The 25744-nt window shown below is 40.3% G+C and overlaps 1 protein-coding gene across 2 annotated transcripts in view; it reads right to left on the bottom strand.

The window, feature by feature from the left end:
* NR3C2 (nuclear receptor subfamily 3 group C member 2) overlaps positions 1 to 25744 on the bottom strand; it is a 514840-nt gene that overhangs the window by 222550 nt on the left and 266546 nt on the right. The window contains exon 3 of one of the 2 annotated variants that reach the window (XM_089670472.1): positions 4235 to 4386. In XM_089670472.1, the coding sequence (XP_089526598.1) occupies positions 4235 to 4386 (152 nt within the window). The remainder of the gene's footprint in view (positions 1 to 4234; positions 4387 to 25744) is intronic. The other variant, XM_089670473.1, reaches the window with a different exon arrangement.

Raw genomic sequence — 25744 nt, 5'->3', positions numbered from 1 at the left:
AAATATCCCCTATAACTTCAATGGGCATTGTCATATATTCTTTTTTGAGAAATCTGGGGTCTATCAGGCTCTAGATATTTCCTCTGCCATTACATTATCTAATCAAACCAAAATCAGTGTGATCAGATGCTTTCCCAATTTACAAATAGCGCTGTTTATATCCTGCAAAACTGAAGTGATGAAATGCCTGTAGCTTCCGAATTCTTAGACTATAGAGATGATTGGCACCACTCTGGTCTCCAATCAGCTCTATGGTCAGCTGGCAGAAACACCGGCTGCATTCTCAGGTTCCCCGGATGGCACGGGACTGCCCGAGAAGGCCGTGGAAGGAAGCAGGGGAGGGGGGTCATCATATCCCGCTGCTTGTAAAAGCAATCCTGCAGCTAATTAGCCACTAGGATTGCTTTTAAATGAAAACCAATCGCCGGCTAAAAGAAAACGATACCAGGATGATGCCTGCAGCTGTAGGCATCATCCTGGTATAATCATTCAAGGTCCAGTGATGTACCAGTACGTCGCTGATCCTTGTTGGGTGTATATGCTATGTTCTTTTTTTTCGTATGCAGCCTGTGGACTGAATGAAAAAAAGAGAAGAAATCTCTGCCAGAAAAAGTGTGTGGTATGCCCACCATTATAATATTCCTCCCTGCATCCACCCACTTCTAATGGTGGGCAGATATTAGGTCACACTTTGCCACATGCGCCAGTTCCAAGATTGAACAAATGTCTAAATAGTGGCAGGCTTGAATAAAAATTGTCCACGTATAAGTGGTACCCCATATGGAAAAAGGATGACACCAAATCCCAAACAATCTTGCCACTGCTACCCATGTAGTCTGGGCATCCAGGGGACTCCACGTGACTATCTTTTCCCTCGTAAATCCAAAATTAGCCTGTTGCCCTCTCACAGGTCTTCTACATCTTGACCCCATATCTGGCATGCTTGCTGGGGAGAAATTGTTTGAATGCAAGGCGGCCAGAAAAATTAATCAGGGACTCATCAACGCAGATGTTTTGCTGGGGAGTACAGACATCTGCAAATTTTTGGTTAAGGTGATTTGCGAGGGGCTGAAATTTGTGGAGCCAATCAAATTCAGGGTCACCCCGAGGATGACAGAGTGTATTGTCGTTGAAATGCATAAAACACATTATACTCTCATATCTATGCCTGGCCATGGCAGCAGAGAACACAGGCATATGATGAATCGGGTCTACGGACCAATACAACCGCAATTCATTTCTTTTAGTAATGTTGAGGGTTAGGCCCAAAAAAATGTAAATTCGGAAACCGTAATGAGTTTCCATGCAACTGGCCTAGCAAGGTTTGAATTTGGGTTGGCGATAAATTGTTGTGCATATAAATTGCTTTGATCCACAATCAACGCATACAGATATTCTGTGAAAAACAGCTCCAAAAATCAAGGGGAGCAGTTAAATTTGCTATTTCCACCTGAATTCTGGGTTGGGCAGTGAATGGGGGTAGTACAGGTGCTGCAGAATTTGTGGGCTGTCAATTGGGATTTGCAAGCACATCCGGAAAGATACTAGGAGCTCTATGGGCCTGTGTGTGAATTCTTGGTGGCTGCGGGACAATACTTGTGCTCACCACCGCACCGGCTTGTACTGGACTTATGGGACTCGCCACGTCACCAAGTCATACTGCAGTGCTGGTATTATTATACAGGATATATATGGTGCCAACAATTTGCTCAGCACTTTACAGTATAACGGGAGACAATACAGCAACAATACAGTTCAATACAAGAGGGTTAGGAGGGCCCTAATTTTGAGAGCTTACAATCTAAGAGGTATGTGAAAGACCAAGATGTACTAGACCACTGGTGCTCGCCAGTTCACCAAAAGGTAGCGTAGCACTAGTACTGGCACTCTGCTGCATATGAGAGTCATCAAAATTTACCAGCAAGTGCTAACAGAGATCAGGCCTGATTCTGCGAACACTGAGGTTTTGTGTGCAATGTATCAAGTGACAGTGACCTACTGACACTGCACTTGCTGGGGGAGAAGGAGGGGGTAAGCGTAGGGGCTAAACGCAGGTGTTGGCAGGTGCCGGGACTGATCCCGCTAACGCTGCATTTTTGGGGACGCTATACTAATGTGAACGCTGGTATAGTGCTGATCTGATCAAAGATATTGATCCGTTCAGACACTATACTAGCAATGGAGGTTTATTGTGCATGAGCGTGCTCCTGGCAATCAATGGGTTAAATTTGATGACTGGTGTACTGAATGTGATGACTGGTGTACTGACTGGCAATCTGACGCTATCTGGGAGGGGCATGAAAACCATGGGAGAGCAAATCATGTATATATATATATATATATATATATATATGTGTGTGTGTGATTTTGTGCACCTGTGCCGCCCTGTAGCAATATTTCTGCTATAGGGCGGTCAGGAAGCGGTTTCAGAAGCGGTTTGTGTTACGTCGCTGCGTTACTTTAACTGACAAATGCGTGGTCATGCAACACTACACCCAAATTAAATTTACGTCCTTTTTTTCCCACGAATTGAGCTTTCTTTCAGTGGTATTTGATCACCTGTGCGGTTTTTATTTTTTGCACTATAAAAAAAAAGGCTGACAATTTTGAGAAAAAAACAATATTTTGGACTTTTTGCTATAAAACATGTCCAGTAAAAAAATTTAAAAATAAAATTTCGTCATACATTTTGGCCAAAATGTATTCTGCAACATGTCTTTGCTAAAAAAAAAATCCCAATACGTGTAAATGAATTGGTTTACGTGAAAGTTATAGTGTCTACAAATAGCAGGAAAGATACTGGGATTTTTTTTTTATACTAATAATGGCAATTATCAGCAACTTATGGCGGTGATTAGCGATTTTAGACAGTGATCAGCAACTTATGGCGGGACTGCAGCGGATATTTTGACACTGGGGGGAACTGACTTGGAGTCACTGACATCCCCAGTGACACCAATACAGTGATCAGTGCAAAAAAAAAAAAACACTGACACTGTACTAATGGCACTGGGGAGTAAGGGGTTAACTTTTTTTAGGCAATCAAAGGGTTAACTGTGTGAGGGGAGTGTTTTACTAGTGGGTGGGGGGTGTGTACTTCACAGGAACACACTGATCCGGAGAGCTAAACTCCGCTCTCAGGACCAGTGTCTTAGGAACTGACAGGGAGCAGAGCTGCATTGTAAAAAATGCAGCTGTGCTCTGTGTCACTGTTTGCTGGCAATCGCCGGGACCTGGCGGGTAATGACCAGCAGGTACCCGGTGATTGACACCCGTGATTGGCAGGACGGGTAGGGTGGGCACGCATCCCCTACCTGTTTTGCAAAATGACATTTTAAAACATGATTTTTCACAGCGGTGCCACCTTGTGGCCGTTTTTACACAGTGGTTAGATGGCAAGCAGTTAAATGTGTAGTGCTTATTTAAATTTTTTTCTTACCTTGTTTTTATGGTTAGGAATAAAAAAATAACATTTAAAAAAAAATTTTCAGGTAAACATGAAATATTGCACATTAATATTTTGGGATTTTTTTTGCAAGCAGATGAAGCTTTAAAAGAGAAGTTTGGATTTTTTTCCCCAAATTATACATACCCCTAGGTGGCTGCAGCATCAGCTACAAGCTACAATTTACACACAGAAATGAATATACCATTGCATGGATCAAACAAACTCAAACAAACTGTAATTCTGGCAGCTCCTGCTGTCTGTTTAGATAAGCGATAGTGCTCTGTGAATCTTATGCAATGTATTAAATGCTTACTAAAAATTTAAAAATAGATTGTATACATGCACATGTAGTAGAATGTACACAAAAAACAGATTAAAAATATACATCAGGAAATAAGTAAACTCAAGCATATTCAAAAAACATTTTTAAACATTGAAACAAAAGGAAATAAGTAAACTAAAGCTGACCCAAAAGCTTTCAAATGGAAATTATTTTGATTTGTTTTATAAGTTGCCACAATAGAAAAAATAACAGACAAATAAATAATCACACATTTTTGTATTAACCATTCTGTGGAAATTGATCATTGAAGAAAAAGGATGTCATGGCATACATTTAGAACATCAACTAAAGTGTTAAAATGATCCTTCTATATTTGCAATGGATGATAGGATCATTATTGTGTTGGACAATGCATTTTACTACAGACTAATGAACACTCAGCATGCTTCAAGAACAGGTGACACAAACAAAACATAGAAAATAGTAAAAAAATAATCACCCACTTGAACATTTACCTTCCACAGCTCTTTTAAAGAAGACTTTACAGCTTCCACAAGTGACTACGCCATAGTGGCATCCAGATGCTTCATCTCCGCACACCAAACACACTTTGGAAGGTCTCGATGATCCACTTGACATGGTCCGGAGTGCAGAGCTAAAAAAAAAAAGAAATACACATTAGCACTTAATGACACTCAGAAAACAATAAATTTATTAATAAAGAAATACTTTTTTTTTAAATGTTGGCATTTTTTCCTGTTTTATATATTGTCATCCCCCCTCCTTTACTACAAGACACAAACACCTCCTCTCCCATTTCAGTATGCCATGTCTACTTTTGCACAGTAAAAATGACAAAAACACTTCAATATAAAATTGACTTACAAGGTCAATGCAACATATAAATAAATAACATACTGTTACAAAATATTGTTTCTTTCTTAGCTGGGCAGCCAGAGAAAAGCCATCGTTTACTAGCCTGATACATGTGCAATTATTTAATCCCATTGGGCCCAGTTCACTTTACAAATCGCACAGGAACGTGCTACGTATTCCTGTTCGATTCACATGTGATTCAGTGTGAATGGGCTCAAATTGCACTACGTTGCACCAAAAATAATGCATGCACTACTTTTGGAAATGTATGGCAACCAGAATGCATGGTTTTGAACCATGTGATCTGATGCAGAAAAACACACTGCATTTGTAACCTGCATTTGGGATGTCACTGACACCTGCTGCAGATTGCAACTGCAGTGTGTTCTGAATGTGAGAAATGCACATGGATCATGAATTTCCAACACCATGATCCAGCACAAACCTAACCATAGGTAGAGCAGATGTCGCCAAGTAAAACAGTTGGTAGGACCGGCAACCAGAATGCATGGTTTTGAACCATGTGATCTGATGCAGAAAAACACACTGCATTTGTGACCTGCATTTGAGATGTCACTGACACCTGCTGCAGATTGCAACTGCAGTGTGTTCTGAATGTGAGAAATGCACATGGATCATGAATTTCCAACACCATGATCTAGCACAAACCTAACCATAGGTAGAGCAGATGTTGCCAAGTAAAACAGTTGGTAGGACTGAAGATGTTGTGCCACACTAGGACCTGACATGATTCCTGTCCAGAGTAACAAGGTACAACAAAAGCTGTGTCCTTTTTTCTTCCCTATGAAGTTAATAATTGGCTTCCAGTAGCTAATGACTGCAGGTCAATCAGTAGCACTCAACAGTATTTGTGTATATAGGCAAAGTTTGCTCCCCACAGTGATTTGTCCCACTCAGGTCAATGCAAAGACAGCTCAGAAGTAACTCACAGGCATCTTAAATTCATCTCACATTTCTAGACTGCATGTCAAATGCACCTAACAGCATGCTGCATTTGACAAGAATAGAATCATGCTGTTCTTTCACACTGTCAAATTGTTTGGGGTTTTTTTTAAATAACTGGTTGGTTAGATGGCCTCTATAAGCTGTGAAAAATTGGATTCTGATTGATTCCATGTTCAGAGGAGATCACTCGTATGGCATAAGCACCAATTGGAGATCACTTTGTATTTTCTCAATGAATGGAAAGTGTTCTCTGACTGGATGAGGTGGAGAGGCCAGGTGGTGATGTCACAATCACACCTTGTCCAATCAGAGAATGCTTTGCATTCAATGAGAAAACACAAACACAATCTCTGAATGGCACCCGTGCCAATTAAATGACCTTGTGTATTCAATATGCAGCAGGACAGCCACTTGGCACAAGACCCAGAAGATAGTGGAGATCGCTGTCATAGCGGTGCCTATTATGATGATTTCTAGAGGGATTGGCTAGGTTTGGTATATGCGTAGCTATATTGGCCCAGACTGCACCAACGTAATTATGTAACAATATCCATATCGCTTTCTTTACAAAAAAATAAATATATATATATATCTCCATACCTGGAATTCATCTTTAAATAAGCTCAATAGACTGATATATGATTGATGTCCAAGGTGCAAGGAAGCAAGCCTGAGGGCAAAATAGGGCAATTGTATTGCCAAACTATCGTGTAGATCTTGCTATAAATCATTATGATACGTTCATTTTTTATTGGGATTAAAAACACTTTCATTCTTAGCAGATAACACCAAGCTGTGCAGTGGAATAATGTCCTTACAGGATGTCTTCAATTTACAAGCCGACCTCAATGCACTGTTTGACCACTTGCCCTCCTGAAGAATTACCCCCCTTCCTGACCAGGCCATTTTTTTTGCATTACGGCGCTGCATTACTTTAACTGACAATTACGCGGTCATGCAACGCTGCACCCAAAAGAAATTTACATCCTTTTTTCCCATGAATTGAGCTTTCTTTCAGTGGTAATTGATGGTGGAGCGCATTGGCCAGTGTGTCAGCAGCGAGTCTATGGACCGCACACACTGGCGTACGTTCCAGCCATTTCCTGGTGCAGACAGACACTCCAGTACTGCACCTTACATTCAGCGGCCAGTTCAATCTGGAACAGTCTTCCCTACACATATAATATTGCTACACTCGGCCATGCAATGTAAGTCCACGGACATATATATATTTTTTTTCCTTTGTGTATATGAGAGCTAGTCCTCTGCTCTCCCCTCCTACACCATACTCTCCATACCCATCATACTAATTATTATTATTAACATTATTACTTCTATACCACGAATTGCAGATGCAGATGGATGGGTTATTATGGACTTGTGAATATACATTACACGTTATAAGAGTGGAATTGAACATATATATAATACATTATGAGACAAGATCTTCTATGCTCTTTTATGTATATTTTATGCATTTTATGATATTTGTGGTCACTGTATTACTTATCTAACTATGGTACTGTTTATTAGGTGATTGTGTTTATATTTATGATGTTTGTACAAGAACAGCTAATGTGATGCTTATCTCTACCCCTGGGTGAGTCAGAGACGGCCCACATGCAGTTTTAGAAACAGCATTTAGAGAACATATATAAGAGGTACAGGCATTTTGTTTGTTGGCTCTGAGGAAGAGGCAAAGCCCTCGAAACACGTTAGTCTGTTGGAAGTCCAGGGTTCCCATTGCAGATGGACATGTAGTGTGGCATGGACAGTGCTGCTCTTTGTGATGTGCCTTTGACATTTATGTCAATTGTGAGTACGATACCTATTTTTTATCATTTCAGTAAAATATTTTTTACGATAATGCACTAGGCCGGTGCACCCTCTGTTTGTTTTCTTTATATCCAGTGGTATTTGATTGCCTGTGCATTTTTTATTTTTTGCATGATAAAAAAAGACCGACAATTTTGATAAACAATATTTTTGACTTTTTGTTATTAAACATGTCCAGTAAAAACAAATTTAAAAAATCAAATTTCGGCATAAATTTAGGCCAAAATGTATTCTGCTACATGTCTTTGCTTAAAACAAATCCCAATGCGTGTAAATTAATTGGTTAATTACCTGAAAGTAATAGCGTTTACAAATGGTGGTATATTAACCATTATCCGCCCGGCCAATGGCCGTTTGGCGGCTTGAAATGCGCTCCTAAATTCCGGGTGCACGCCATTTGGCGTGCTCCCGCACATGCGCAGTTTGCGGCACAGCAGAGCGGCGCAGCAGCGGGATCTGTCACGGGCCGTGCACCTCGGACACGGCCGATGACAGATCCGAGTACCGGCTCCCGTAGCTGGTACCATGTGACCTGCTGTGACCAATCACAGCAGGTCACATGATAGTTGTATACAATGGATGGCTTCATTCATGATGCCATCCATTGTATACTAGTGCCTAGCTGTGAATGGTCACAGCAGGTCACATGCACATGTCATGTGATTAGCTGTGACCAAATCACAGCTAAGCACAAAAAAAAAAAAAAAAGCTGAATGAATCGATTTCATTCAGCTAAATGCTTGCTTATAGCAAAGTAATTCTTTTCTATAAGCAAACTGTGTATAAAAAAAAATAAAATAAAATACTGATCACTCCCCCAAAGTAGTACAATGTTACTATGGTAACATTGTACTACTTTGGTCATAGTAAAATATGAAAAAAAAATCTTTAAAAAAATGTAATAAAAAATTAAATATAATAAAAAAAAAAAAAAAAAAAAAAAAAAAATATATACATTTTTTTTTTCATACTGTCACCAGTCAGTGTCCATGTTCACCGCCATGCCAGTTATATGAAGACGCTGTACTGCACTGGTGACAGTATGTAAAAAAAAAAATTGTGAAAATAATTTTTTTAATTTGTTCATTTTCCGAAAAATTATGACAAAAAAATACAACTTCAAAAAACTCGCCATGCCTCTTATGAAGTACGTCGGACTGTCTACTCTGCAAAAAAGGGTCATTTGGGGATATCTGTACTATTCTGACATTCTTGGACCTCAAGAAATTAGATTGGCTGTCAGTACTTCAGGATTGATCAATATTCAGATCTATACCATAGTTTGTGAACTCTATAACTTTCCTACAAACTAAAAAATACATCCTAATTTGGGTTATTTTCACCAAAGACATGTAGCAGAATACATCTCGGCCTAAATTTATGAAGAACAATTATTTATTTGTAAACTTTTATAACAGAAACAAAGAAAAATGTGTTTTTTTTCAAAATTTTTGGTCTTTTTTTGTTAATTTAGCAAAAAATAAAAACCCCAGCAGTGATTAAATACCACCAAAAGAAAGCTCTAGTTGTGTGAAGAAAATGATAAAATTTTAGATTGGGTACAGTGTTGTATGACCGCGCAATTGTCATTCAAAGTGTGAGAGCGCTGAAACCTGAAAAATGGCCTGGGCAGGAAGGTGTAAAATCACATGGTATTGAAACAGTTAACTGGAATTTTTTCTTTTTTTTAACTATTAATGGCGGCGATCAGCGACCTATATCGGGACTGCAGCAGGCATTCTGACACTGGGGGGACTGACTTGGTGTCAATGACATCCTCAGTGACACCAATACAGTGATCAATGCTAAAAAAAGCACTGAAACTGTACTAATGGCACTGGGCAGGAAGGGGTTAACTTGAGGGGAAATCACAGGGTTAACTGTGTGCCGGGAGTGTTTTACTGGGGGGCGCTGTGTTGGTGCTTCATTGTAATCACACTGCTCTGGATGGCTGTGCAAAGCAGCCCTCCTCCCTGTCGGAGATCCTCGATAATCACGGGGCGCCGGCGGGTAATCACAGGCTGGGACCCGGTGATTGACAGCTGCGGCCGCGAATGGCCACGCGGCTCTCGTGCACCCCCTACCTGGAAACACAAAATCATATATATATATATATATACATATACACACACACATGATTTTGCGCACCCTTGCCACCCTGTAGCAGTATATCTGCTATAGGGTGGTCGGGATGTGGCTAGTTGGGCAACTATGTGGCAAATGAGGTTTAATGTTGATAAATGTAAGGTTATTCACTTGGGGGCTAAGAATATGCATGCATCATACATACTAGGGGGAGTACAACTGGGGGAATCAATGGTGGAGAAGGATCTTGGTGTTATGGTAGATCATAAGCTTAGTAATGGAATGCAATGCCAAGATGCACTTTCTAAAGTGAGCAAAATCCTCTCTTTTATCAAAAGAGGTGTAGACTCCAGAGAGAGAAATATAATTTTACTCCTGTACAAATCATTAGTAAGACCTCATCTGGAATATGCAGTTCAGTTTTGGGCACCAATTCACAAAAAGAACATTGGGGAACTGGAGAAAATGCAGAGAAGGGCAACTAAACTGACAACAGGCATGGAGGAGCTCAGCTATGAGGAAAGATTAGAGAAATTGAATTTATTTTCTCCTGAGAAGAGGCAATTAAGGGGGGATATGATCAACATGTATGAATACAACAGTGGTTCATATAGTGAACTCACTGTAGCGTTATTCACCCTGAGATCATCACAGAGGATAAGGGGGCACTCCAAAGGAAAAGAGATTTAATCTCCAAATACAGAAAGGTTTCTTCACAGTAAGAGCTGTGAAAATGTTAAATAGACTCCCTAAAGAGTTGGTTCTGGCCAGCTTGGTGGATTGCTTTAAAAGAGGTCTGGATTCTTTCCTAGATAACATAACTGAATACTAACATTTATAGGTAAAGTTGATACAGGGAATATTCGACTGCCTCTCAGGGGATCAGGAAGGAATTTTGTCCCCTGCGGGGATGAACTGGATGGACTTTGGTCTTTTTTCAGCCATACTAACTATGTAACAATTTGTGATATATTTGTTGCACACATGGAAAAGATTTTAAAGTGAGTTTTCTGAAATTTTGACTCAGACATCAGACAAAAGTGATAAGTAGTAAAAAGAAATATGATTTTCACGGTGTCTCATGTAGATCCTTTGATGCTGCTTGTGACAGCCTTCTATTCAAGTATGTATTTTTAACTTACAAAAGTACCTTACACTGCACTCAGCCAACCAACCAAAAAATAAAAATAAAAAACATTAGTGTGTCTTGGGTTCTAAATATAATTTGAACCCATACAGTGAGTATGTTAACAATAATAAGGTGGCCCTTTTAGAAAAAGCTTCACAAAAATCGACTCTCCAAATAGGGTGGGGTTCCATAAGGCTATGCACAGTACCAACCAAAAATTTATATAGGCAGTGCCAAACAGGCACTAACCTATAGAAATCAGCCTCACAAGGAAACCAACTGCAGCATATTGTGAAAAAATATAAAAACAACCAAAAAAAAAAGTTTTTTTTGCTGCTGTGATCCAACTTTCTGTTAGAGGGTGGCTACCTTTGTTGTCTATGGACTATGGACAATGGGATTTGTAGTTTGCTATGATCCAACTTCCTGTTAGAGGATGGCTACATTTGTTTCCTATGGATTGTGGACAATGGGATTTGAAGTGAGCATACAGCAGTGCCATGACCGCAACTAGTGTGCACTGCTCATTTCAAACAAACCAAAGTGAGGGGGAAAAGTTCATGAGTTTCATAGTGGACATTACAAGAAGGCGGAATCACAGTAAGGGCTATTTCATACCAGCAGTATTGTTTACCACCCTCTAATATGAGATCTGCGGAAGACTTTTTTTCAGAGGACAGTATAGCAGCAGCCCTACAGCTATCTCCTGGAGCTTTTTTTTTTTTTTAATTGCAAAACGGCAATTTTACAGCAAGCAAAGCATCATGTATATAGTATGTGTACATCTCTGTCAGTCAATGTTAGAATTCCAGTGGACAACTAGGAGGTGGTAAAACTGCCACCTGTTTTTACCACCCCACTGGCCGGCAGTGTGAAAGAGCCATAAGAAACCTTTAAATACAGCACTTTTATAACAAGTGATGATTGGTTGTCTTTTAAGCACTTGTTTTATTACATGTTTTCTCATGTCCAATCATTATTGTTGAGTTAAAGAAAAGTTTTACAAACACACAGTGAAAAAGTGAACGCAAAGTTTACATATACATGACAAAGTGTGGTGCCAACAGTGTAACCAAGGTGCCTACAGAATTATGTCAAAAGTGAGGTTCTTTGTTTAAATTGTATTAAAATGAGTATAACAGACCTATACTGAAACTGTAAAAAAACTGAGCAATTGAAGGGAGAAAATATAAACATTTCCCGGGGAAAAACTGATCCAGGCTTTCTGAAGTGTTGCTTACATGAAGGTATTTGGTATCAGGATCTCCGCTAGTTCAAACTCTGACGCTTCCATTCACCAAAGATCAAGTGATCAACTACCTAGGTTTCTAGCAATGTGATCAGGAGTGCAGGTAGTCTAACTTTTTAGAATAGGTGCTCTTTAATGTAATTGACAAAGGTTTTTTGACTTCTTTTACCGACATAATTTAAACTGCCATTTATTACATCTGAATGTCAGTTGAGGTTGGGCACCTCTGCGATACAGTGTGGAAATGCAATTATTATTTTATAACACCATCGAAACTACACTTCAACTTTAAATTCAGTCATTCTGTTCAAGAAAGCTGTTCTCTGCAAAACATGGATACACAGATGGCTTGAAATGAAATTCTCCTGCATCGAGTCTGCAGCATGCTGTCACATAAATTTCCAAACACTTCACTTGACCATGACTGAGGCAATCACGATATGACTAGAATGCAGACTATCCACGGCAGACTATCTACAGCAACTGAGAATGTGACGTAATTGAGTTATATGTCTATAGCCTGCATAAATGAATCAAAGTATGTTTTAGTAAGACTCGCAATGTCAAATCAAAATTATTAGAACAGTATATGCTCAAAACAATTTAGTTTATGGGCTCAAAGCATTTGTTTTTTCTCTAGTCCATTCTATCTGAACAGCTGGATGCGCTTTTTTTTCCTTTTTTTTGTAACAGTTCCCACCAGGACCACCAGCCAAAAATGGATACTGGAAAAGAGATGGCTGAAAGGAATAGAATGATTATCGTCCCTCCCTGAACATCTGTCTAGGGTTGGTAAAGGACAAAACTGATGAATAAATAGGTTGTGGAACAAATGGAGTCTGATTTACTAAAGGGTTTGAGAAGGTTCACACAATAAATTCTGTAAATAACCACTTCAATTATCCAATCATATGCACATGAAAAAGTAAATGGAGATTTTCTTTTCATATGGTTGGATAACAGAGTTTTTACCTATTTGATTGAGTGAACATTCTCAAATCCTTTAGCAAATCAGTCTCATTACTTTTAAGCACTTGTAGCTGTATGTTTTCAGCAGCTTACGTTCCATGTTTATTGTACCACAAACCTTTACTAAGATAAAGTAACTACTTAAAAGCTATTTCTAGGACATGGGTGATTAAAGAAACACTATTTAACAGTGCTGACAGGGTCTCAATGAACCTTTCTATTGTCTCATTGACTAGAGAAATGCATATCTCATAATAGTAATTGTGAGTCTTCAGGTACACTAGCATATAACCTAGCAGCACAGATACACAGCTCAACAAAAACTTTTTTTTTGCTTTTTAGACCTGTTCTTGGGGTTTTTTGGGGGAAAATGCATCAGCTCTTGTTTCTTAGATATGGTCAAATTTACAGTATATCATTTTTAAAGTCAGTTTTTGAAAAGAACTTGCTGATCAACGTGTTCTTCTGTTACCTATGTGTTTTTGCGTACAAGTTAGCAGATATAGTGAAAGTGTTAATATACATCCAACTGTAATTTTACTTCAGAAACATTGGATTCTAAAGTGTAAGTTATTAACTGTATGATAGTTATGACTGTTTAGCAGGTGTGTATATTGCTACTCATATAGTTTCATTTTTACAGTTCAGAGGTTATGGCTACTTTTTTATGGGTTTCTTTCATGTTTCAAGGAGATTACATAAACACTACATTAAAATATCCTGATTTTTGACAGGTGAACCGAGTGAAGAGTGGTATATGGATCCCTCTGATGAAGTCACGTGGGCGTGATGTAACGCATAAGGAGCTTGGCTCTGGGCAGACATGAATAGTGAGTTCAGCTGACAAGTGAAGCCTGCATCTGATGATTTTATGGCATTTTATTCATTTACTACATGCTACATACTGCTTCTTAATACATTTTTATATTAGTACATACTGCACCATGGGAGTGTCCTTTGTTTGCTTTTAACCATTTCAATACAGGGCACTTTTACCCCCTTCCCTCCCAGGCCATTTTTCAGGTTTCAGCGCTCTCACAATTTGAATGACAATTGCGCGGTCATACAACATTATACCCAAACTAAAATTTTATCATTTTCTTCACACAACTAGAGCTTTCTTTTGGTGGTATTTAAGCACCACTGGGGTTTTTATTTTTTTGCTAAATTAACAAAAAAAAAACAAACGTTTGAAGAAAAAACTAATTTTTCTTTGTTTCTGTTATAAAAGTTTGCAAATAAATAATTGTTCTTCATAAATTTAGGCCAAGATGTATTCTGCTACATGTCTTTGGTGAAAATAACCCAAATTAGTATTTATTATTTAGTTTGGAGGAAAGTTATAGAATTCACAAACTATGGTATAGATCTGAATATTGATCAATCCTGAAGTACTGACAGCCAATCTAATTTCTTGAGGTTCAAGAATGTCAGAACAGTACAGATATCCCCCAAAAGACCCCTTTTTGCAAAGTAGACAGTCCGACGTACTTCATAAGAGGCATGGCGAGTTTTTTGAAGTTGTATTTTATTTGTCATAATTTTTTGGAAAATTAAAGAATGTAAAAAATTATTTTCACAATTTTTTTTTACATACTGTCACCAGTGCAGTACAGCGTCATCAAATAACTGTCATGGCGGTGATCAGGGACACTGACTGGTGACAGTATGCAAAAAAAAATACATAATTTTTTTTTAAATACTTTTAAATTTTTTTTATTTTAAATTTTTTATTAAATTTTTTTTTTTTAAGATTCTTTTTTCATATTTCACTATGACCAAAGTAGTACAATGTTACCATAGTAACACTGTGCTACTTTGGGGAAGTGATCAGTATTTTTTTTTTTACACAATTTGCTTATAGTAAAGAATTACTTTGCTATAAGCAAGCATTTACCTTTATGACATCGATTCATTCAGGGTTTTTTTTTTTTCTGCTTAGCTGTGATTTGGCCACGGCTAATCACATGACACAGCTGGGTTGTGATTGGCCCAGCTTGTGCATGTGATCACTGTGACCAATCACAGCTAGACACACTAGTATACAATGGATGGCACGAATGAAGCCATCCATTGTATACAACTGTCATGTGACCTGCTGTGTTTGGTCACAGCAGGTCACATGGTACCGGCAACGGGGCCGGTACTCAGATCTGTCATCGGCCGTGTCCGAGGTATACGCCCGGTAACAGATTGCGCAGCTGCGCGGCTCTGCAGGCGCGCAAACTGTGCATGCCCGGGAGGGATTTTGCCGGCCGCCAAACGGCCATTGGCCGGGCGGCAAAAGGTTAACCACTAGCCTACAGGGCAATTATACCCCCTTCCTGCCCAGGCCAATTTTCAGCCCTGTCACACTTTGAATGACAATTGCGCGGTCATGCAACACTGTACCCATATGACATTTTTATCATTTTTTTTCAGACAGATAGAGCTTTCTTTTGGTGGAATTTAATCATATCTGGGTTTTTTTTATTTTTTGCTAAACAAACCAAAAACAACTGAAAATTATAAAAAAAAGTTTTTTCTTAGTTTTTGTTTTAAAAGTTTGTAAATAAGTGATTTTTCTCCTTCACTGATGTGCGCTAATGAGGCTGCAGTGATGGGCACTGATAGGCTGCACTGATGGGCACTGATGAGGAGGCACTGGTAGGTGGCACTGATGGGCATTGACAGGCATCACTGATGGGCACTGAAAGGCAGCACTCATATATGGCACTGATAGGTGGCACTGATAGGCGGCACTGACTGGCACTGTTAGGCGGTACTGATAGGTAGCACTGACAGGCACTGATAGGCCACACTGATGCGCACTGATAGGTGACACTGACTGGCACTGATAGGCGGCACTGACTGACACTGATAGGTGTCACTGATTGGCAGCACTGACTGGCACTGATAGGTGACACTGAAAGGCAGCTCAGATGGGCACTGATATGTGGCATTGATGTGCACTGGTAGGTACTAATATGTGGCATTGATGTGGCACTGATAGGTGGCACTGAAGAGCACTGACAGCTGGCACTGCTGGGGCTACACTGATCATCAGGGCAGACTGATGATCAGTGCCCTGATGATTAGTGTACATATCCCCTCTGAGGAATGCCGATCACCGGCTCGCCTCTCCTCTCGAGCTGTCAGCATGACAGCTCGAGTGGAGAGAAATGCCGATAACCGGCATTTACATGCGATCAGCTGTGATTGGACACAGCTGATCACATGACCGAGTCATATGACATCCTCCCAGAATGAGAGAACTACCTTGCGCCCGTCATTGCCTTATATGGCGGGTGGGAGGTGGTTAAGGATAGGAATGTGTGACCTCCATCACCCGTAAAGTGACCAATCCCTGGCTCAGGTTTGACAATCTATTGAAAGCTCAAAGGCTGATTACTATCACATGGCTTTGGATTGAAAAAGTGAAGACTCCTTTTGTCTATTTGATATCATAAAGCGCATTTCCATGTGCTCTGAGGTGAGAGTTCTGTGAGCACTGAGGTGGCACTGTATGTTATATGCACTATTTTACTTGATGGTGTTTGGGATATCAGAAAAAAAACGCATGAATTATGGAAGAATCTTTATTACAATTTGATTTCACATATAGGGACTCATTATGGACCTTTTATTTAGCTATGTCACTCTTATTTTTTGTAGCTATTATTTAGCAGCGCTACATCACTTATTTATTTGTATATGGCTTTTATGCTGTATCTCAAAAACTAGAGCTGATAGGGAAAAATTGGTGCCATTTTTATACAAATATACACAGGAACAGGTCTAACATTTGAGGCACCAAAATGTGTTGACCTGTTTAATACTTCAAAATGAATTTTCCTAAAGCTAGTCATTCATGGATCAAAATTCAGTCAGTTCAGCAGGGACCAGCCACATTTCGATCTGATTCACTTCTGTTCAAGCACCCTGTTGGTACATTCTTGCTCGATCAGCACTGCAAGCTATATATTGCTGTATGTGACCCTATTAGGGAGATCACCCTCTCTATTAGTCCTGTCTACCATTAATAAAATTGAAAATAAAAGAAAGTCCCAAATTTTGTGTTGTCCCCAGAACAGCAACAGATGGGAAGTCTTCCAATAGGGACACACAATTCCATTAATTTGCAGTAATTTCCTCTTATTTCCTGTTTGGGCTATGGGACAGGAAGTGAGGATAAATTTCCACAATGGGACACAGATGGCAAAAAACAAACAAACTGAAAAGAATTACACCATCCAAAATGGAAAAAATATCATTTTATTTAGGTGCCTAAATAAAATTTTAAATTGCTGAGTAGGCTTTGGACAAGCACTATTCCAAAAGAAAAATATCATTATGAACACAGTGGGGTTGATTTACTAAAGGCAAATAGGCGGTGCACTGCATGTGCACCTACCTGCAAGTGCACTTCAACTGCACTACAAGTGCAGTTGCTTTAGATCCAAGGGGAATCTCTGAAATGAGGCGAAGCTCTGCTGATTACTTTCATCTAATCATGTACAAGCAAAAATGCAGTTTTTTTTATTCCCCTTGCATGTTCCCCTCAGATCTACAGCACTTGCACTTTCAGTGCACTTGGAAGCGTAAAAGCCTATTTGCCTTTAGTAAATCAACCCCAATCTATAAACACATCACCACCATCAAAAAATCAACCAAAATGTCAATATTTTGGCATATTTTGTATAAACACCACAAAAAAGGGAGCATAAAATTAACTTCAAAATTAAAGATACCAAGTAACATCATTCTGTGTATAGACTAATGTGAATTTTAAAGGGGAAGTGTCAGATATCATAAAAGATAACATCCATACTCACCTATGTGGCTGCAGCATCCTACAGTGTCCCACAAACTCTAAGACTGAAAACTGAGTGATCTGCGGTCATGTGCTCACTCAGTTCTCAGTCTTCGCTGAGCAGTGAGTTTTGACTGTCAATCACCGGCTCTCTGCTCTGCCCCTCCAGCGCTCACTGTTGTTCTGGACTGTGGAGGGTACAGGAGTGGCAGGCTCAGGCTCTCAGGCTGTTTCGGAAGTTTGTTATAGCACATTTTGATTATTTTGCTCTTAACTTTTATATTCAGTTGACTGTGGTGTCAACTGATGGAACGTGCGAATATCAAATGATGATAAAATTTCATGTGTATGGACTTGGTAAAGTTTCCTATCCTAAAGCATCACAATACTGCAAAAGTACAGAAACATGTGGTGTGTGCAAGTACCTGTCTGATCCTATATCCTTCTGGAGAAGACTTTTGGATTGTAGGCCATGTCTCAATTTTTGTTCAAGTTTAGATTAAGCTACCCATCCCAATACTAACTCATGTAATCTGTAAAAGGAGGGTGGTTATAATTGACTTCAGCAGGAGTCATGAACCCATGTACAGCCTGGGTCCAAGATCTTGGGGGTCTCTACAGGTATTAGCTGAATACTGACAGGCACTGCCTAGCCCTACAAGGTGTTGTATCTGCCAGGTCATGGTGTTGTATCTGCCAGGTCTTACAGATCTAGTTAAAGAATGTAAGTTTAGTGGTGACAAAAAGTGCCCAATACACTATATTAATGAATTCTATTACAGGAATAAAAACATTTAAAGTAAAAGAGAAATTGATATAAATGCTTGCAAGTCACTTTTTACTGACCCAAAAATTTGGTGATTAGATAAATTAAGCAGGCACGAACAGGGAAAATTCAATAGAAATTACATAATCTTATATTCCTAAAGAAGATTAGTGTAGATCTGATCCTGACACAAATGTAGGCTATCCCAGAATCACATGAGTTTCTCACTTGGAAAGGATATTTTCTCCTTGAGCTGCTAATAACCTCATATAAATCCAATAGCAAATTTTAAATCTTGTGTTAGTAGTTATAGATTTGCTGTATACACTTAGAAGGAGGACTACCCCTTCTATTAATTTCAGGTCATTGAACAGACAGAACACTAAACAAAATTACTGTTAACAAATATATAATTGAGCGGGCATATTTCTCATAGTTATGAACAAGTTCATTTAAACATACAGCCACAACTGATTTCACTACTAAATCTTTTTTCCTTTTGAAGATGAAGATCAGTTTCCCCAGGAATAACTTTTTGACTTTGTATTCTATATATTTGGAAAAAATTGTGTTTAATTTGAAAGCATCTCTGAATAGGCATGTTTTAATAAGAAAGAACTATGGTTAAAAAAAAAAAAACAGGATTTTTCCCAAAGCTCCCTTCATATTCATGTAATCAGTTCAGTTTCAGAACTATATTCCAAAATGTAGCTCAGCCACAGCTGGAGAGGGATAGAGATGAGCCTGGACGTGTACTTGCATGAAACCTTAAGTTAGCATTGCTGTTAAAGTCTTCCAAAAATCACTCTGGGCCATGAGAGCACTATACCAGATAAATTTTATTTCCTAATCAATAGTCTCTACATGTTAATGAAGGTTGGAACCCGTATAACCAACCCGTTTGTACCTATATTACATAATACCATTTTTTTAAGGCTGATTTAAAGCGGTATTAAACTTCAATTGTTTTATTTTAAATATGCCTCAGTGGTGTAAGCCATAATGTGTTAGCATGCATTGCATATTATCACTTTATAACAGACTTACCTCAGTGGTGTAAGCCATAATGTGTTAGCATGCATTGCATATTATCACTTTATAACAGACTTACCTGAAGCCTTCCAGCGCTGAGCTATCACTGCTCCATTGCTTCCATCTTCAACCAGATTTCCTTCCGACGCCGTAAATGGACGGGCCATGGTGACGTCACTCCCGCACATGTACATGGGAGTCACCAAGAGCTAACTGCACATGTGCAAGTGATGTTATAAGTCAAAGCCAAAAGGAGCACCTCCATAAGGGTGCAGTTTCAGAACATTTAAAGCAGCAATACACATTAAACGCTTAAATAAATGAGAAATTAAAAATGTTGTGTTTAATACTGCTTTAATTCATATTTTAGACAAACTCCATTACAGTGATCAATGTGAAACTGTAGTCTTGTGATTAACTACTATAATTACCTATCTCACAATATAATACATTATTTTTTCCTGCAGCTCACACCGTTTTCACCATTTTGCCCTCTATGAATAAGCCACTCAGTCATGTTTACAAGTTGCCTTGCCAATGAATGTCACTTTTATCATCTTTGCCAACCCCCCTGGTCATTAACAAAAAAAAGTCAAAAAAGAGCTGGAGGCAACATCCAGTCCTTTACTTGGAAGGAACAATAGCACCTGGTCCAACCTGGCTGAGATTCAAAGGCAACATTTTATCCTGCCTCACATTTGAAGCTTTTAAATAAATAATGGCTCTATTATGCTACCATGAATATTTTTCACCACAACACTAGCAGATAATTATCTATACATAAGATAATAATCACACAAAACATTATGCTGTTGCTAGGAAACACAATTAAAGAAGCAATGTTAAACAAAACACAGCTTATACACTATGAGAAGGAAAAACAACTACTGTATTTAAAGTTTTCACAGTTCCTACCACTGTATCTGATGTATTCAGTCCATTTTCCACAAGGTCTATTGCTATAGTCAATTATATCCAGTATTATATTAGCACAGAAATAAAGTTACTGAAGACATTGGATGCTCACGTCTGCCTGCAGGTCTATATGTTGTGCCTGTGCTAATTTGTTATTCAGCTTAACCTCCATTTTTTGTGGTAGATCAATGCCATATACTCTGTTTTAAAAGCCTGATCTGTCATTTATAACTCAACAACGAAGACTAACATTGAAAGTAAACCTGTTACAGACCTTGAAAAAAACAAAACTTATAGGATAATTTTACCTTTTTTTAAAAAAAATGCACATCTGTGTGCAGGTGTGCAGATGTTTGCAATGTGCATTTACTATTTTTTGTTTTAGAAGCCTGAAACGCATTGCACCAGCGATCAGCAAATTGCTGATACCATGCAGGTCTCCTGCAGACTGTCAGTGCAATCATGTGGGCAGGCAGTTTTACACTGACAGCAAGAATCAATGAACTACCACAGCACTCCACAGTGTCTTGGTAGTTCATTGAGAACTACAAGCTGACAGCTGCAAAGGTACTTGTAGTTTCCCATTCACGGAACTGTTTTTTTTAAATTGTGACAGCAGCGGGAGAAGATCTGGGGGACTGGGCGGGTGCGGGAGCTGGTTCTACAGTAACATGTTACACTCTGAATATGGGTGTAACACAGGGGAGGACTGACAACTCATGGGGCACCCGTCCCCCCAAACCCGCACATTTTAGTGGTGCATTTTGTAGTATGCACTAAAGGATTGTTAAAGACCTCAGGCACCTATGCGCACTGCAGAGAACAGTGGGTGTGACTACATTTCATTTACAGAAGGGAGGGGCTTATGGTGCAGAGTTAAATAAAACCCAGGCTTACCTGTACCTATTTAATGTGCTTTGATTGCTGTTCCACAAGCAAGAGTCCCAGAGACACATATAAAGACTCTTCCATTATGTATAATTTGTTCACACTGAAAATAGAGAGCTAACACTTTATTTGAGCCTACCTTGCAGAAGAACTTCAGTCAGGGACTGCTCAGCAGCCAGCAATTGCTCAGACAGTGAGAAGTATGTAATGTACAATACAGCAATACAGTGTATATTAGGTATGCACCTATACTGGTTTTTTTATCGGCGAGCGTGAGTACCGACACTTTGTGGTGCAATTTGCGTTAATAGATGCATATTGCACTGCAAAAAATAGCTCCTGTGTAAATCCAGGCTTGCCACAGCCCGAGTTAACACAGGAGCATTGCAGGAGACCTGAGTGTCACTGTTAGGAGAGAGTGGCAGGGATTTGAAATCCCCACTGCTTTCTCTCCTCCCCTTTCAGCAATTACAGTCTGGCTAGACGTCATCTGATTGGTCAGCTGCTGACCAATCAGATGCTGTCTAGCCCGAACTATCATCACTGCAAGGAGAAGAGAGAAAGCGGTGGGGATTTGCAATCCCCACAGTTTTCTCTCCTCTCCTAACAGTGAAACTCCTGTGTGAACTCGGTCTGTGACAAGCCTGGGTTCACACAGGAGCTATTCTTCAACCTCTCACTCTTCATGGGCACCTTTCCCTCCCCACTCAAACATGCACTGGTTACCCCCATCCTCCAAAAACCCTCGCTGGTCCCCACCTGTTTGAATACCTTAAGACCCATCTACCTGCTCCCGTTTGCCTCCAAGCTTCTCGAGTTCACAACTGTATGAACTGCTACCTCACCAACAACAACCTTCTTAATCCCCGACCGTCTGGCTTCTGCCCACAACATTCCACAGAAGCTACCCTACTAAAACTCACTAATGACCCACTAACTGCTAAAACCAATGGCCATTACTCCATACGCATACTCCTTGACCTTTCCGCTGACTTTGACACAGTCGACCACCCGCTCCTCCTCAGTAAACTCCACTCCATCGGCCTCCGTGACTCTGCTCTCTCCTGGTTCTCCTCTTACCTTTCTCAGCGCACTTTCAGTGTCACATACAACTCCTCCTCCTCCGCTCCGCTTCCTTTTTCTGTTGGGGTACCCCAAGGTTCTGTTCTTGGGCCCCTCCTTTTCTCTCTCTATACCTCCTCCCTGGGGCAACTGATAACCTCCCATGGCTTCCAATACCACCTCTATGCTGATGACACCCAGATCTATCTCTCCACTCCCCAGCTCACCCCCTCAATCTCCTCACGTATCACAAATCTACTAAGCGACATATCAGCATGGATGTCACATCACTACCTTAAACTCAATCTTTCAAAAACTGTGCTTGTAATATTTCATCCTCCCCGATCCCCAACTCATGACTTTACCATTAAGATCAACAGCACTACCATTGGTCCTTCCCCCTTTCAGCAAAGTTCCCACTCCTTCCCCTCCAAAAAAAAAATCCAGCACTTATTTAAACTCTCATCCCTCCCAGCACAAATCCTCTCCCCATCAATTTCCCCTCCCAACACAAATCTGCCCCACAACCACTCCAAATCCCCTTTCAAGTACAAATTAGCTTCCCCTCCAACAGAAATCATCTTTGTCCCCAATATGCCCCAGAACATTTTTCTTCCTCCCCCAGAACAAATCTTTCCCCCATAACCTACATTTGCTGTAAATCCCCCAGTGTATCCCCCCCCCATGTAAATCCCCCCAGTGTATTCCCCTGTGAACATCACCCCGAGTGTACTCCCAGCAGTGTAATCCCCCCCCGGAAACCCCCTCAGAGTAATCCCCTGCAGTGGGAGGTGAATTAGCCGAGCAAAGTGACAGAAATTTTTCTGGCACTGGGCTTCGGGACTCCAGCCTAGTTCTGCAGGCTGCTGGGAATGAGCCCCCCTACTGGCATCAGACCCTTGGGCAGTGCCCAAATGGTCAATCTGCCCCCAGCCTGTCCTGATCCCCCCTCCCCGTTATAATCTCATTATCCACTGGCCGATCCCATTAAACCCACCATCATCACAGTAGGTAGGTAGGTAGATTGGCTGCCTGTAGATCAGTGGGCATACTCACTGTCTTAGCCCACCTTGGATCTCTGCAGCAGATTCAGCACCATATCCTCAACCTTGACAGCATGGAGAGGATCCTGGTTCATCCTCATTGCTACACCTTGGGGGGATGATCCTGAGCACTGAAGAGGAAGGGCAGATCCTGGCAGTGCTCCTCACATCCCCAGGATTCTTTACTGGGAAGGAAAGGGAGGACAGGGAGATGGAGACACTGGTCCTGCTGGGGGGGAGCACACCTTGGAATAATCAACATCCTCGGGAGCCAAGCTGGGCTGGGGGGTGCAGTGGGGTGAACCTGGGGGAGGAGTGCTGGGTGTGAGATTACACTAAGAAGTCAGGAAGGGAGGGAAAGAGAGTGCAGGGATCATCCCCCCGGTCTCCCCTCCTTGAGCCATATGATGTACTGAAATGACTCTAAGCTGCACATGCTGTAATCGCACCCGTTTTTATTGTCATAAATTTATAAATTATATATATATATATATATATATATATATATATCCTCTCATTGGGTACTGTGCAGGAACACTCAGGCTGGCAGGACAGAGTGACACTAGCTGCTGCTCTGGCGATCACTGTGCTGTCAATATCACTGACCTGCTACAGGCTCACACAATGCAGGTTGCTCTGGGTGACCAGTCTGGCCAACACTGTGCAGTGCATTCTGCTACCTCCAGCTAAGTTCAGGAAATGTCCACAGCGGATGCTCATCCCCATGCTCCACCATCTCTCCTCTCATCATGGCCAGCACCTGAATTTTCTCCCAGTGCTGTATCAGCTGCTGGTAGGGGTGCCATTGTTCTCTGCCTCTTTCTGTCTTAACATCTTTTCTGCATGGTAATCCATGGGCACCTCCAGGGGCACACTGAGCCTCTCATGGGGGCCCTTACTGACCCCAGACCCTCGGGCAATGCCCGTGTGCCTGAATGGTCAGTCCGCCCTGGTGTAACATGTAACATGTTGCAAAAGGGGAACTTCTGCTTTAACTTAAAATATAACATGCACAGTTCCGTTTAGTTAAACACATATCTAAAGGATCAGTAGATCCAGGGAAAAAGCCAACAGATGTTTTGTGCAAAACTTAATTCCTGTAAAAGTCTAACTTGCCCCCCTCCCCCCCAAACCCTGCCTATTATTTAGTGAGGCTGTTCATCATATTAAGGGGACTCTGGAGGTGGCAGGAGCAGAACTAAATAAACTCTGGGGTCGATGCACACTTGGCTTAAAAAAACGCTTGCTCCCTTGGCAGAAAAAAACGCTCATATACAACCCCATGGCAAAAAGTATGGAATCACCACTCTTGGAAAATGTTCATTCAATTGTTTAATTGTGTAGAAAAAAAACAAATCACAGACATGCCTCAAAACTATTTCCATTTAACATTACAACCTTCTGGCTTTCAGAAACACTTAAAAAAAAAAGAAAACTGTAAACAATTGCAACTGTTTTTGCAGATCAAGCAGAGGAAAAAAACATAGATTCACTCAATTCTGAGGAAACTTTTATGGAATCACCATGTACTTTGCAGTTCTAAAACAAACATCTGCATCAGCTTACATCTGTGAATTAGTCTGCAGTTAAGAGTGCTTGTACACCTTGGTGCTCAAAGCTGATTGACATGAATCATGGCTCCAACATGAGAGATGTCAGTTGAAACAGAGGAGAGGATTATAAAACGTCTTCAAGAAGGTAAATCATCACAGAATGTTGCAAAAGATGTTAGTTGTTCCCAGTCAGTTGTGTCTAAAATCTGGACTAAGTACAAATCAAATGGGAAGGTTGCAAAAGGGAAGTGTATTGGTATACCAAGGAAGACATCAAAGCATCAAGATAGAAAACTTAAAGCAATATGCCTTGAAAACAGAACATGCACAACAAAGCAAATGAGGAACAAATGAGCAGAAACTGGAGTCAATGTCTGTGACCAAACTGTAAGACGTCACCTAAAGGAAATGGGATTTACATACAGAAAAACCACACGAAAATCACCATTAACACCTAAACAGAAAAAAACAAGGTTACAGTGAGCTAAAGAAAAGCAATCATGTACTGTGGATGACTGGATGAAAGATATTCAGTGATGAATCACGAATCTGCATTGGGCAGGGTGATGATGCTGGAACTTTTGTTTGGTGCAGTAGCTCCAATGAAATGTTTAAAGACGGCTGCCTGAAGAAAACATGCAAATTTCCACAATCACTGATGATATGGGGTTGCACGTCAGGTAAAGGTAAAGGGGAGATGACAGTCATTAAATCTTCAACAAAAGCACAAGTTTATATTGAGATTTTGGACACTTTCTTATTCCATCAATTGAAAGGAGGTTTGGTCCATGACAAGGCTGCAACCTGCAAAGCTGATCTGGCAACTGCAATAAGAGAAAGTTGGAGCCGAAT

This window comes from Staurois parvus, unplaced genomic scaffold (genome assembly GCF_062004578.1).
Source record: "Staurois parvus isolate SC_StPar_1 unplaced genomic scaffold, SC_StPar_1.0 ptg000090l, whole genome shotgun sequence".
Lineage (NCBI taxonomy): Eukaryota > Metazoa > Chordata > Amphibia > Anura > Ranidae > Staurois > Staurois parvus.
This window is presented reverse-complemented; position numbering and strand designations above follow the sequence as displayed.